The 15,672-nt window shown below is 43.2% G+C and overlaps 1 protein-coding gene across 2 annotated transcripts; it reads right to left on the bottom strand.

Annotated features, from left to right (window-relative positions):
• Window positions 1-4,457: 4,457 nt before the first annotated feature.
• wdr41 (WD repeat domain 41) lies at window positions 4,458-14,360 on the bottom strand. Of its 2 annotated transcripts, none has more exons than XM_040156528.1 (14): window positions 14,120-14,360; window positions 13,932-14,007; window positions 12,433-12,548; window positions 11,545-11,593; window positions 11,315-11,443; window positions 11,137-11,199; window positions 8,887-8,998; window positions 8,680-8,742; window positions 8,454-8,558; window positions 8,166-8,350; window positions 7,935-8,056; window positions 6,508-6,593; window positions 4,904-5,037; window positions 4,458-4,809 (listed from the first exon to the last, which is right to left on the bottom strand). In XM_040156528.1, the coding sequence occupies exons 2-14, from the start codon at window positions 13,977-13,979 to the stop codon at window positions 4,669-4,671; spliced, it is 1,353 nt and encodes a 450-aa protein (XP_040012462.1). In that variant the 5' UTR covers window positions 13,980-14,007; window positions 14,120-14,360; the 3' UTR covers window positions 4,458-4,668. The 2 variants fall into 2 exon arrangements, with proteins under 2 accessions (XP_040012462.1, XP_040012461.1); XM_040156527.1 differs by having other exon boundaries at window positions 8,166-8,364; window positions 8,456-8,558.
• Window positions 14,361-15,672: the final 1,312 nt, after the last annotated feature.

Below are 15,672 nucleotides of genomic sequence, written 5' to 3'. Positions count from 1 at the left end.
GAGATGCTGTTTCTATCTCAAATCACAGCCTCTTTTCTTGTGTGGTTCTGGCTGGAGGTGGCGTTCTGCCAGTGGAGAACAGGTTGTCATTTGAGGGCCCCGTCGATGCTCGGTTGCCACTTTACGGCCAGGTTAAGTATTCCTAAAACCACCTCTATCAAACAGTTTGGACCTCATGGCTCACCTGACAATCTGTACCATACAGTGTAACACACCAGAAACCTGCACTTTAGCTGATCAGGACAATTCCATTTTGAGCTCCCTCTTGCTTTGTTTGCGTTTCGGGTTTTTTTTTCTCGGTCGTTACTTTTCTTTAACCAAATCTTTTCATTCTGCATCTGTCTATTGCCGTTAAAGAAACACGGTGAACAACACGGCGACCAAAGCTCGGTGTACTGACTGAAAATAAGGACCTAAAGAGATCTGTTCATGCTCGTCAGTGAATGCCTGTGTACTGACAAGCTCATTTTCAAATTGCCTACTTGCGAAGGTGCTCAGCTGGAATTATTCACTCTCATGAGCTGCGGTATGGCCAGCATTATGAGAACACACTTTGATTTGTGTCCGGGACCAAATTCCTGACAGTCAGAGCTCCCTGTTGACCCCATTTCCTACAACTTGTTGGAAACATTTAAGAAAGGGGAGATCCGGAGACGGTCAGACAAGTACCGGGTTCCAGTCAGAAGGAGCGAACCGGCCAGCACGCAGGTTCTCTAAACGTCCCAGATACAGAGGTGGCATCAGAGAAGGGCTGTTCCTGTGATAGTTGCTGGATTTACAGATCGTGGAGCTACGTAACAGGTGGTGAAATATCTCGCCAAGACACATCTACTGTTACGGTCATCTCCTCTACATCCTGGTCTTTTGTGCACTGTGAAAGCAGCCGGTGGAGATCTTTGTCAGACCTGTAGGTCAGAACAAACGGAGGAACCGACTTGCACTGTATCCGAGCTGTCTAGAGGTATCTGATGTTACGTAGTGCTGTGACATCTGGACCCACAAAAGTCGAAACAAATCTGACCTGTGAGAATCTGAACGCCGGATATAAGCCTTCTATGTACAGTTGCATGGTGCACAAATCTTTAAAGTCTTTTTATAAGTACCTGTATTTTTCAGGCAGAATTGGACCTCACAGCAGCCTGACAGATGTAGGAAGGAGCAGCAGATCCATGTTTGGAGCCAGCTTGTGAAAACAGCAGCTGCAGAGCCAGCGTCTGCCTGCTGCTCCTAACACTAATCAGCTCCGCCTCTCACATGGTTTTTGTTAAACTGATTTGACTGCACTTCGAATCCTTCACCTTGCAGTCACTTGGCTCTTTTTATTCAGAATAAATCTCGTTGGACACGATTTTCAAACTCTTTGGATCCGAGGGCCACTAGCTCACGAGATTTCCATGATGCGTCTGCCCTCTGGTGACTAAATGGCAGCGTTGCAGAAGCTGCGCACTAACACACAAACGTGTGTAATGGTGCATCATGTGAGGGACGGCGATGAGTCAGGTCAGTTCGGCAGGAAATTCGTTATTACCCCACAAGGAGCGGGAGTAGAAAAGACCAGGATTTATCAAAGTTAGCATTTATAAACAGAAACTATCAGCTTTAATACTTGAGAGCTGGACCAGGTGCCGGTATTATAATACTTTTAGACTCAGACATTTAATTCATTCCTGTAGTTTTCAGAGCACTTCCATTGAAATGTTGACCATATGAAGGTGTGACAGTATTGAAAAGCGCCATCGCCTCACAGAACCATTTGAAATCAGGTCATAGGTTGCGAAAATTGGATTTGCGGATATTTCCATTACCTACCCGAGCTGCTCTCGTGAACCTGCGTAATTTCAATATTATTCATTACCGGTAGTCGTCCCAAGTCACCATTGGAATGGTGGTCATGAGTGAAGTAGGACATCTTGCTGTGTGTCCAGAATGTGTGTGTATATCCGGGAAACGCACACTACAGTATTAACCAAAGGCACAGAGAGCTCTTTCCAGGTGCCTTATTCTTTGGTCATCTTTACAGAAACGAGTATTTTTTTTGGTTGAAGCAGTTCCTCCTCTAAAGAAAAAAAGAAGCCATACACGTTTTAGGTGTTTAAACAAAAACAAGAAAATATGACTTTGTTCATGTTGCGTTACGGTCTGTGCTACAGTTTTGAGTTGACTTGGTGAGTCAGTGTTTATGGGTCTGTCACGTTGGTCCTGACGTTTTATCACTTTTGTACAACTGAGGTTTTAAGACAAGAACTGAATCTGTGGCAGCTGGCTCAAATGTGAATTTCATAATTGTTTTGTCCGCTATGGTTTCAGTTCACTTTAAAGAGACAGAACTGGTCACGTCCACGTTCAGTGTATTCACTATGACGTAGTATTTTATTGATGATCGAGGTCTTAATCAACGCCTTAATCTTGTCTAACTGTTTAGGTCTGCTATTTTTGCAATACACTGTAAACTACCTAATGTAACTGCTGTTCATGTAAATACTCAGCCAATATATCACTTTTGCTTTGCATTTTACAGTATTTGCGTACGTAACCATCGTTTTGGCTGTTACACGTTGCAGGGGTGATTTCCAAAATCTCTAAAAACAAGATTTTAATTTTTTACACTGACTTGAAACGTGGCTCCACCTCTGAATGTTTCCTGACTGATATCACTGATCATGAGAAGATATTTTTGCTAGATTTCTATTCACAAAGACAATTTAAATGTTTCAGACTTAACGTCAGATGAATATGCCTTTTCTGTGAGCAGCAAACGACTGGAATGCGATGACACGAATTCGATCAGATGACAGCCAGTCGCTTAACGCCTCGCGTTGCGTGTCCTGAGACAGAACCAGATTTTATAACTGCTTGTTACGTAACGATAAGCCTTCATCACACTCAGTGATTTCTATCTCCTCTCTTTCATCTCCGACACTGATGGCCGAGGCTGCGACAACGTGCCAATTATGTGTTGTTTTTGTATAATTCATAAACAGAACAATAATTAGAATGTGATGATGTTATATACGGTACAAAATATTTTTCAGAGAAAAATCATTATTGGCCATGAGAACTGTAACGTGTGTTTTGAAAGATTTTACTGCCTCATGCATAGTAGTGACAAAAGCTTTCTGTCGGTCACTTAAAAGCTACCATGTTTGTTTGAAAACTGTATTTTGCTCTCTCTGGATTATGATGTCTTATTTTGATGTTCCCTGTCAAACACAAAAATTGTATTGTGAGGCAATTAAAGCATTCTTTAAATAAGACCTTGTGACATGAATGGCAGCAGCAAGTTTAGAGGAATAGGTTGGGAAATATGCTTTGTCACTTTCTGGATTTTCATTTCCTTTCCGATTTCCACCTGCTTATCCGTTGAAAAAATATAAGGCTACAGGCAGAAGAGCAGAAGGTCAGTGTTGTCCGACAAAAAGTGCTGCAAAGAGGGTAAAAAAAATCTAGCCTAGCCTGGCTCTGTCCAAAGGTTAAAAAAAAAATAATAATAATCTACCAGCGCCTCCAAACCTCAACAATTAACAATTCAGACAACAAGGTGGGGTTTTACAGCGGGTATGTGCAGTACATGATGTGAAGTGACCTCTGGGGGTGCTGGACAGAGCCAGGCTTGCTGTTTCCCTATCTCCAGTCGCTGAGCTGAGCTGAGCTGAGCTGAGCTGAGCTGAGCTGAGCTGAGCTAACTGTGTCCCGGCTATAGCTTCATATTTATATCCTCTCATCTAACTCTCGGCAAGAAACCGACTAACGATGTCAAATACCACCAATCCAAGTGAATGCATGCATGATAACAGCTCGGACGGGAGTTGGGCAGACTCTTTGGGGTTCAGAATCTGATTGAGCTGATGCTACAAAGAGCAAATAGTAGTCTGGTCACAACAGGGTTTTTGGTAGATGGAGTGTTTGGAAGAAAAAACACAAATCTCTACAAAGAGACAGGTTAATACAGTAATATAAATTCAGTGGCACTTTATTAGGTACAGTCTAATGCAACCCAATGCAACCGCTGTGCCATAAAGTCTGCTTTTTATGGTTCCTAAAGTGTACTTTTCTTTTTTTTTTTAGCACTGAGGTCATAACCAACGGTGGTGTTGTACTGGACTACATTCTATTCAGAGGTGTTTCTAATATTCTGTCCCCCTCAGGACGACCAAAAATGAGAAACACCTCGATATAACGCCGTCCGCCGCCTTTAACTATGACCTCAGCAATAAACGTATAATTCAACGGACACATTTCCAACTACGTCAACAAAAACTGAATTTTATGAACTCTGTAAAAGGTGCGATTTAAGGAAGAGCTGTTTGTCTTGAATCGCAACAGATTGCACGGGTGCACCCACCGAAGCGGCCACTGAACAGGCCTCCAGCCCGTGACCCCGAACAAACGACTGGCATCACATCAACATCGGAGCACTGAAACACACGAGGCTTGAAATAAAAACACTACAATTTGTCTGTTTCTGAGATGAGGTATTTACTGAGTTTTTCAAATTTAAGTTAAGATACTTCTTTTCAGTCAAAATGCAGACGACCGTTTCATTATCATTAAACGCACACTACAGTCATTACACTAAATTCACATCATTTCTGAACAACATCAACCAACAACCTCCCTCCCCTCTTTTTTAAGGCAGCGACTCGTTACAGGTTACAGACAGGTTACAGTTCAGAGTCCTCCCTTCTCCTCCAGTTTTCGGAACAGTGCCAGGCTGCGGAGGTGGGACTGCCTTTCTCCGTTCTTCCACAAAATCAGCAGGTGGTCCGTCGAGCATGTGACCAAACCGTTCTCCCTGAAACTCACAAACATCTGAGGGAGAGCCAGAACGCCTTACTAAAGCGCTACTGTCACACCATTTTGAAGCAGAACGATGCTGTTATGTTCGCACATCATGAAATCGTACCTGCACGGCCCCCGAGTGTCCAATCAGGTCGCCTGTCAACTCCAGCGTCCTGATGTTGGGGACATCCGTGACCTTCTTCGACGGTGGACCGCTCTGTTTGTTGGACCGGCCAAAGGTCCACATCCCAAAGAACCCTGGGTTGATGGATCGAAAGAACCTTTTTTTTTTTAGCGTAATGAATTAAAGAGGACGCAAACAATACAACTGAGCCTGTAACAAAACCGAACTTGTTACAGATGCTATTACTCAACAAAACTGCTTTCACAGATGCAAAATGAGCAAGACCCTTAGAGTCACAATGACTACATTTATGTGAAATACAGCAGGCTGAGATACGCCAGTGTTTTAGTTTAGCTCCGTTTTTGGTCTCTATTAAATCCGGAGGGGAACATCTGGCTCTTCAGCTGCTAAATGCTCCTCCATGTTCACCAGCTAGTGTCTGTTTCTGTCTGCTGTCTGCTGCTGAGCAGGTAGTGGACGGCGGCTTTTTAGAGCTTTTTCTCAAAAAACAGCAAAGTTATGGTCTGGACTGACAAACAATGAGCTGAAACTCACTATAAAGCTCCATAAAGCCGCAGCTTTATGTGATAACTACTACTTTCACGTTTTCATTTGATACATTGCTATTATAAAAATACTGATTATAGCCACTTTAAGCTTCCCTCATCTGTCTGCTCCTCATCACCTGCTTTATTGGGAGGACTCAGGGACGCTGGAAAGGTAGTGTATAGAGCCTGTATCTAGAGCCTTTTCACTGAAAACAGCTGCCTGCTGCTGCTGCTGGAGACAAAGCAGGTGAGTGTGAAACGGTAAAGCTGTGGGTCATACAACCAAAACAATGAGCTGAAAGATGCTAAACCGCTCCATAGAGCTGAGGACAACTGCAGAGTTGGGTAAGGGCTCTTCACTATTAGCAACTCCTTTCGCATTACACTGTCCTCATTTCCAAGTCTAAGTTAACATGACCCGTTGTCAAAATGGCCACATTTACGAAAAACACGCCCGGTTTAAATATGCCAGATCTTTCCTCTAAAGACCACAGAAGATGCAAGTGAGTGAGAGAGACATAAAGCAAACAGACAGATAACTGGCCTTTGGTGATGACTAGCGGGTGATCTAATCTGACCGTACTCTCCAGCCAAGGTCTACTCAGAATCCCCACGGTTCTGAACCCACTGCAGACAGCTAGACCGTCAAAGACACAATGACTGCACAGACAAACACGCAACCCGCCCCGCTCAAGTGGGGAACACAGCCTCTCTGAGTGCCGGGAGAGTACACTTTCCTTTGATAAGCGCAATACCACAACTGGACTGCATTAGTGCACACCACACATCAAAACTCTGAACTGTAAACACACACTCAAGGCCAGTGGAGGCAATTTTCCTCAGTCTTTGAACTTGCTGATTCCTACTTACGTATGTGATCTATCACCGGAAATGACAAATCCGCGGGAGGAAATGGGACGACGGCCTACTGCTTGACGTGTCTGCATGTTAGGACAGAGTATGCGAGCTGCTCACCATCCTATCAGCAGTGCGACCTCTGCGCTCAGACCTGACTTTGTACGTTTGTGTTGGTCCTGTTGTGTGTGTGTCTGTCACCTGGAGAGGCAGGTTCAGCAGGCAGAGGTAAGTCCTGGATCTCCCACATCCTCACGCTGCCGTCCTCAGAGCAGGACATCAACTCGCTGAAACAGAGACAGTGTCACACCCACAGTTTAGTCTATCAGCTGCTTGAATAACAATCCCGAGCTGTTCTATTTCTAGGTACTGGTTCCATTAGGACACAGATATGCGCTGTATTGTACCAGGGCTCCTGCTTTTGCAGGCATCTTAATGTTTGTTTGTGTTGTCTGTCCATCTCCGGGATATATGGAATAAGCCAAAGCTTAGAAATTACATTCAAATCAAAGAAGATTTTTTACACAAAACCATGCATTAAATATGAATTACTAAGAGGACAGAGGTTCCTGTTTGCCCAATTAAATACAGGTGCCTTACTGCTGGCATCTGAAACAAGCGGATACAATATGAAGGCAATCCTGAAGAGCAGCCCTTTGTTTTCCCCGTCATCTTGGTGTCGGTGATGATGAATTTCATTTTCATGTACAGCGACCTAAAGAGTCCATTATGTGAAATAATCAGTTAAAGAGTCCTGATTTGTTATGGGTGTCTGAAGGTCATATATTGAGTTGGCTTTTTAATGAGAAAAGCTTTGTTTTGGCGAGATTTACAGAAAATTAGTCCCCTTCGTGATTGGAAAACTTCGGGTATATAAACTAAGTCTTATGATATGTTGTCTTTTTGACCTTGAAAGACACTGACACTGTATATACCAATCAATCAATCAATCAATGTTTGTTTAGTTATTTGTCTTCTTTTGTTAATAAAAGAACTTGATCATAATAAAGCTCAGGACACATGTTGATATTTGGTTGATATTTTGCTGGTTTTCTGGTTCTGCTGATTTTCATTTTTAAATATATCACAGTTCAAATCAGATACACAATATCCTGGTTTCCCCAACTGAAATTGGTGGTTTTTGACAGGTGCATTAAAGGCCCAGACAACGCAAGCTCACATTAAAACATGACAAAATATAAATAAACCAGAACAATAAAGCAGAAATACTGAGCTTTTGACTCAAAAAAAGAAAAAAATTAAATAGATATGTCTTGAAGATTTTCAGCTGTGTTTAGTAGGCCAGCTGCACTGCTATGCAATAAGGCTTGCAGTATGCAAACATACTGCAAGCCAGACATTTTGGGAGCCACTGGTCTAGACTACCATCATCATTTAGACTATTTATTTCTTCAAAACCAAGTGTGACCACAGGTTTCATAGTGCATCCAGGGAGAAAATTCTTCTTGCGCAGGCTGTCAAAGCAGATTATTCATATAAGCAATCAGCGGAAAATAAAATATGTACCCAAAGACAAAACTAATTTGAACTTAATCATACTGTAAACCTGATTTTCCATCACACTTTGGAGAAGGTAGAGACAAGAATTTGTAATACAAACGTATTACCTGTCAGATAGCAACATGGTGTGTAAGACGTTGGAGTCATGGGCAACCTTCCTGTAGGCCACCACTGTTTTGGTCAGAATGCTGTACACATACAGACCGCTGCCCACAGCTGCCAGGATGAGCTGCAAAACACACAAACGCCACGTTAGTTTATGGATCACAATAACAAAACAGCATATAATGTTCTCATGATACAAAAAACGGTACATCCACCCATCCTGTCTCCTTCACCTTTCCGTTGGTGGTCAGATGCTGAATGGACATCTCGCTGGGTTTGGGAGCCCCCAGCCGTATTTCCGCCTGGGCACAGGTTTGGGATTCCTCCCACAGGATGTGCTCGTACGCCAGAATGTTCCAATCGACCGCATCCCACAAGATCAACTCGCCCGCATGGGAACCACTCGCGAAGAGCCCGTCTGAGGACGACACGGCGACAACCGACAAAGCACAAACCGTTCAGATCTGTGTCGAACGCAGTCACTATGACCAAAGTGCCAGAGCTTCGTCAAAGAAACTGACCGCTGACGTTGATAAGAGCTCGAATCTGGTCCTGGTGGTCGGACAGACAGCGGACTTCAGCCACTGACACAGAGGAATCAGCAGAAACTGTCAGCCTGTAGATCACTGCAAAGAAGAGGAAATACAGATCCCTCTAAGCCAGACAGTTTTCCTCTATTGGGGCATGACGTATACTGTTAGTATTGAACCTCCTCGTCAAAGGGGATCATTAAAATCCTTCTCTTACTTATTTCTTTATCCATGGCAGCTGCTACGCAGTTCTTGGGCAGCTCTATCAAAGCGGTTACACCTGCCAAGTGCCCAGACGCGATGACAACATTAATCAGCTTGTGTGCAAACAAGCAGTGTCAGGGGTGAACATAGTTGGTGCAGCAATCAACAAACGAGAGGTGTTCTGTGACAGGTATTTTTCCCTTTGTTTTTCCCTCCTTACCGGTGTCACTGTGGTTCTGTCTGTGACACTGCAGCTGAAAGTCTTCGTTCCACACACACAGTTCCTCCCCACCGGAGACCCACACACACAGCTGCTCCAGCACCAGCAAACACTGAGAGAGACACAGATCCGGGTAGCACATGAAGTAAACATCTGCTTTTTTTTTTTTTTATTTGGACGCGCACGCACATGCACGCACGCCCCCACACACACACACACACCCACACAGGCAATTATAATTTTTATCTTAAATTATAACTGGCATAACAACCTTTAGTGTCAAACATGTTAATTGGTGTGTTATATATCTTGCAAACAACAACTTAATTGCCCAGAATTGGATGCCATAGAAGGAATATACAGGAAAATCTATTGTGATGGACCAAGACGTAATGTACATGTTCTATATTAAAATGTATGAGGCACGGCCTTAACATTTCTGCAGGTATGGTTACTGTTAAGGAATTTCTTTCCTGCCAAACTACTTTCAAGTTGAAAGATAACAAATATTTGCATGATGCTATTGGTGAACACAGAAAGCAGATGTGTACAATGCAGCTGTAACAAAAGGGAAACCGACATTACGTACTGATTAGAAGTCACACAAACGGGGTTTCTCGAGTCGCTGGCGAAATAGAGCAGCGCTACTGCCAATGCTGTTTAACAGCTACAGGGATGAAACTGGACGTTAACATAAAACTCCGTGGACCTTGCACTAATTATACACTTGAGTAATGTGAATTAAGTTTTAACCACTAATAATCTTCTTGTTTCTGGCCAACATTAGACTGACAATTGAGGACAGCGAGCACAGCATTCTGCGATACGGATTTTGCTCTGTGACATATTTCAATGCAGTGCTGGACGATCCTAAGAATGCCATCGTGTGTTACGCCGACACATTTTTCACCAAACATCTCGACTACCAACAATAAACCGGGAAACAGTGGAGAGATAATGAACCGCATCGAATGGTAAAATGCAGACGGTGAACACGATATCATAAACCCCTTTAATGCAAACCAATAGTCCCGCAGCAGTTGCTACCTTTGAGGAACTTACGTTTCTTTTCTTTTGGGAGAGAACCTGCAGAAAGGTGATCATTCAAATCTTATTTAAGAGACTTGAGGTTGCTGTGTTTCTCGCTGTACCGAGTTACATTATTTTATACGGTGTTTATGGTGCTTTGCCCAACCCCCTTTATGTTTTCAGTGTGTTTTACTTACATTTGTAGTTGGTTTGTTAAAATGCCCCCACAGCGATCAAAATAAATTGTCCGGGCAGGTGACTGAGTATGCTGCAAAACCACAGCTGTCATGAAAACTAATTTCCTTCACTTTCCCAGCACCTCTAATTGGTACTTCTGCGTATGGAAGGAAACAGTCATGTAACTAAAGCCCCTTTCAGACACGGAATATATAACATCGCTGGCTTCATTTGCCTCATTTATGTCACTCACACACAGGCATCTTTTACATAAATCTTCTTTTCTTCATGACTGGACTACTAAGGAAAAAGCCACAATGCTTTGGCACCTGTGGCACGACAGGGAGTGCGGTACAACAGTGGTGAGTTGAACGGTAATAACGTGAAAAAGGACGAGTGTTTCCTGCTCTCACGTAGCCTCCATCAGTTACGGATTTTACGACTTATTTTGATGACTGAAGCCCCCTTCTCACTAATGAATCCACTAATGCGTTTCTCCTCAGTTTTTTAATTGATTTATTCTGCAGGGAATAAAAAGAAATTCGACTGGGACCGTCTTTTATTCCCATTCGTGCATATGATGCACGCAAATCGTTTTGCTGGGTATTCGGAATTACATCAGTTGAAAAATCAGTTTCCTAGACCGATGCGATCAGAAGAAGAACCTCCTACACAACTTAACACTGTCTCATTCACAGTATTTTGTAGCACGTTTAACGTTGTTTTTTGTGCGTGTGGGTGTATAAAGGATGATAATGAAGAGGTTAATTTATTACATTGCTCTTAATAAGGTGTAACAAGATTCCCCTCTGTTCGCGTTTTACGTGTTGGTGTGCTGCTGCTGCCTGTACATTAATCTGACCGTCAAACTCAGACCTGTGTCGTGTTGGGAGTATTACGGAAATGTTACTAAGTCCGACCTAGTGCAAATCGCCGTTGTGACTTTGTTTAAGAGAGACTCGGGTGCTTATTGCAAACACTGCAATCGCATTCATGTTACGAGGTACATGTCTAAAAGGGGCTTGAAAGGGGTGTAGCAATTACCTTTACAGACGACTGAAGATCGGAAACGGTCTGAACCCTGTTGCCTGTATCCGGATCCCACAACTGACAAATAAGATTAAGGACAAATCAAGTTTGGATTACAAACAATCACATATGGATGAGTTTAGTATGTGTTTAAATGTAGGGGTGTTCGCTCTGTCTTTAGGTACGAGGATACACTGAGACTTCTGTCTGAGGAGGCGGTGATGAGGGAGGTGTGCGACGTGAGTCCATTATTACAGGTGAAGGTGGTTATGGCTGTTATTTGCTGGGAATGGCCCCTCAGCTCCTGCAGCCTCTCGCCGGTCTAACAGCCAGACAAAAAAAAAAAAAAAAATTAGCAATTAGCGCCACGGCGTTGGGTGCAACTTAAATTAGCACAAAAATAACCAACTTGCAACATACTACCTCAACATTCCACACCAAAACAAGGCCATCATCCCCGGCTGAGGCACATCTGGGAGAGATAAGATGAAAGGTATGATTTGTTCCTTGCAAGCAGACTCATGTGACACAGATACCTCCGGCGGAGATGTGCACTTGGCAGCCTCGTCTTTAGCAGGTTGCCCAGACAAACACTGCAAGACAGCCTCTATCTATGTGAGGAATCACTTCCCGTAGGTCCGTCTCCAGCCGAGAAATCTTAAAGAACATCTGTCCCGGGGCTTACCGCCTCCACTTGCCCCTTGACCCTCAACCATCCACACTACCTGTTCCCAAAATCAACAGACAGGATGAGTGGATAAAAAAAGAGAGATAAAATGAGAAGAGAGGAACTGTCGAGGATACATTTTCGGACTTCAAAAGCAATCCGGAGAGAATTTTCTGGCCTTTGCCCCGAATGTGGACCTGTGTGCGGAGAGGACAAGACCCAGAGGAGGGGGTTATTACTGGAGGCGACCAGGCATGAAGCAACCCCCACCTCCTGACCCACACACACAGACTTAGTTCTGTTATAAATCCCAATCTGACCACTTATGCAGACCCACTGTACCATGCCAGTGTGCAGCATGCTTCCCCAAAGCAGCGCGGAGAAGAGAGCAGGTGCAAAACCCGTAGGTATATGTGTGTGTGTGTGTGCTTGTGTGTATGGACAGCATTAAAAGGCTTTGGTTATACTGTGCTCTGCACACACAATCACATAGTGGTGATGATTGGGCTCTTGTCATGCTCTGTAAGTTTGCTGTAGGTGAGGATCTCCTGTCAATCACAGGGGGATAGAGGCCAGCCAAGGGTAGAGAGGAGAGAGGTTAGAGAGAAAGACAGGGCTGGGGGGGGGGGTTGTGGTCTGTTTACCTGAAGTCATCAATCTGCACCAGAAATCGAACAATGTCAAAATGTCCTTTCAGCACCTGCAGCTCAGTGAACCAGTTTTTGGGCTGTTCCTCGCCAATGCACAACACAGGGCTTTTCTGCAGACATAAGAGGGAAAGTAGTGAGACAAACAGGCTGAGGTGCAGAGGTAGACGGTGCAAGGCTGGAGAGAGCAGAGCGCGTACAGACCGTGGAGGAAAGTAACACTTACTCAAGTACTGTTCTTCAGTTCTATTTTAAGGGACATGTGTTTTACCAGAGTATTTCCTTCATACTTTTATTCCACGACATTCCAGGGGTATGCATCGTGCCTTTAACTGCGTTACATTTATGTGACCGCTATAGTTACTTTTAAGATTAAAATCCGTAGGGCTGCAACAATTGATTATTGTCAGAGGTTCGTCTACAGATTAATCTCTCAAGTAATTGAAAGAGAATAACTCATCTGAATACATTTAGTCTCTGAAACGTCAAACAATCGTGAATAAATGCACATGACAACCTCCCAGAGCCCAAGGTGAGGTCCTGAGAAGGCTTGCTTTGTCCAACCAACAGTCCAAAACCCAAAGATACTCAGTTGACAAAGATACACGACAAAGAAAAGCAGCAAATCCTTTCATTTGAGAAGCTGGAACTAGGGAATACTTATCAACTCTTATATTAAAACATAAAATAAACTTATAGAAGACAACGCATAGTTAAAGATGCCAGTGATGAAGCAAAATGATGATGATAAGTGCACGTGTGATATCTGAGTAAACTATTGTCGGTCTGTTACATAGGGAGCAGTGAATGGCTGAATGAAGGAGTGACTTCCGAGAAAGGGATTTGTTTTTTTTCCTCTTTCCTCCCACATTCATTATCTCACCACCGCTCAGATTCATCCCGTGACCCTTTGGCGGGGCCCCAGGCCCTATGCCAGGAACCACTGGTCTAAATGACTTAACTTCCCATAAGGTAGTTAAAACTAGCTCCACGGTGATGCAACAACGCTCTGGCAGCATTTCGCTGCCGTAGCTGCTCGAGCTGGAGCTATCTTCAACTACTTTCTGTCCGGCAAACTAGTCCGCCGGTTCGCAGCGTAGGGGTCGGGCCCCTCCAGAAGGGTCACACAATGAATCTGAGAGGCCGTGAGATGATTCATTGTTACAGGAAAGAAGAAGAAAAAAAAAACTTCTGATACACAAGTGTGTTTTCACATATTAAAAAAAATTGGAGTGCTTTGTTTTCGATAATTATTTTTCGATTATATCGTCAATTATCAGTGGGCACCTGCCTAATTCTGCACGTAGATTTTAGTCTTAATTTTTAATTTTTAATCTACAGAGCGGCCGCGGCTGTCAGATAAATGCAGCTGGTGGGCTAAAAAGTGCAATGTCCGCCCCCTTAAAATGCTGTGGAGTAGAAGAATAAGGTCCAAGCGTCTTAAAATTGAGCGCAAAGGTGAGCACGGCTAACCCGGCGTCTACGCGACATCTCACCTCCACGGAGCTCTGAGCCTCCCGCCCGCCGAGTATCCACCGAAGCATGGCTCCCTTCGTTACCAGCCGAGGTGAGCTGAAGGCACGGGATAAGGCCAGTTCACACAGACGTTTCTCCGTGGGTGGACCAAAACAAAAAAACCAAACAAGCAAGCAAGCTAGCGCCACAGGCGTGTGCGTTAACTTACCAGACATTAGCGTAAACAAAAGCGCTTTGGCCTCATGAAGTACCGTCCTGTTTACCGCCGGCGTGGCAAGACGTGGACACGGGACGGCCGGATTGCTTCACCCGAGGCCGACAAATTTCTGGTTTATACGGTAACGTGCAAGCTACATGACATAAAAGGGTGGATTTCAGTCACGACCACAACAAACCATTCATGTGACTCCAACTACGGAAGCTCTTGTAGGACACGTTTCCTTTCGGGCGGACTCATATTCGGGAAGTGATGGTAACAACTGCTGTTTCAGTTTTAAGACGGTGGTGTGAGGTTTTCAGAGCTCGACAACATTTGCCTTCGGGATGTTGTATTATTTTATTGTGTTTTCCTAAAACCTCACCTCCAGACATGGAACAAAAGTTCCACTGGCCAAAGAAGTATTCCGATCCCTCACTTAATTGAAAGTACAAGTACAACAGTGTTAAAATGCTCCATTAAAAGTTAAAGTTCCACTTTCAAAATCTTACCTAAGTAAAAGTAATCAGGCTCGTTTAATTAAAGTACTAAAGTAAAAGTATAAATTATGCAGAAAATTATAGTAATATACGATTATATTAGATTATCAAAATGATCGTTACTGATGCATTAATGTGTATATTTTTTATAATTTTTTTGCCATATTATTCTTTACTGTGTCCACAAAAGCAAAATGAACAAACGAATAAAAAACAGCACTCTGAACCAAGTTAGAATAAAGAAACAAAACAAAAAAAAGTGTGAGGATTTTTCAAGCTCAGGCCATGAAAAGGTCAACCGACTACCACAGTCATACGAAAAATCTAACATCAACAGCAACCATCATTATTATCATAATTTAATCCTCATTATAGTCAAATGTTTTTTTAATTCTGATCTACTTGTAGCTCAGTATGACAATGCATCACATTTTAAGCTCATCATATGATCTGGATGTAAAATCTGAACTTGTAAACTAACTATAGCTGTAAAATCAGAGTAGTGGAGAAAAAGTACGATACTTCCCCTCTGAAATGTCGCGGAGCAGAAGTGTAAAGTCGCACGGATTGGAAATACCCAAAACTGTGCTTAAGGAATGGATTCACTAAGTTACTTTCCGCAATTAAAAAGTTGAATTACCTTGTTGAGAATTCTTGAAATTGCATCTAGTTAATCTCCCTCAGTGAAAAATCCATAATCTATGAACGTGAAAAAAGTTTTGATTGAAAACAGTGGCCCAGTCAGCGTCTGTACAACCCATCCAATTGTCTTAAAAGTAACCCAGTTTAGAATTTAATTTAAGAAACATTTTTTACTGCAAAGTCTTTTGGATATTGTTACATTAAACATCAGAAACTCTCCACTCATGTAATCCTTTACAAGGCTTTTATCACAGAGCTATTATGGAATAATAATTTCAAAAGGAAGGAAAACGTTTCAACCCAGTTGTAATAAAGTGACTTTGATGGTCATCAGTTATCAGTCATTGCATGTCGAGACACTGGGCCGTGACCGGCCTCCACACTGGTTGTAATGTCACAAAATCAGGCTTCGTACGTCCATGC

Source organism: Xiphias gladius, chromosome 20 (assembly GCF_016859285.1).
Source record: "Xiphias gladius isolate SHS-SW01 ecotype Sanya breed wild chromosome 20, ASM1685928v1, whole genome shotgun sequence".
NCBI lineage: Eukaryota > Metazoa > Chordata > Actinopteri > Istiophoriformes > Xiphiidae > Xiphias > Xiphias gladius.
The sequence above is the reverse complement of the archived record's forward strand: the minus strand, read 5'-3'. Positions and strand labels throughout refer to the sequence as shown.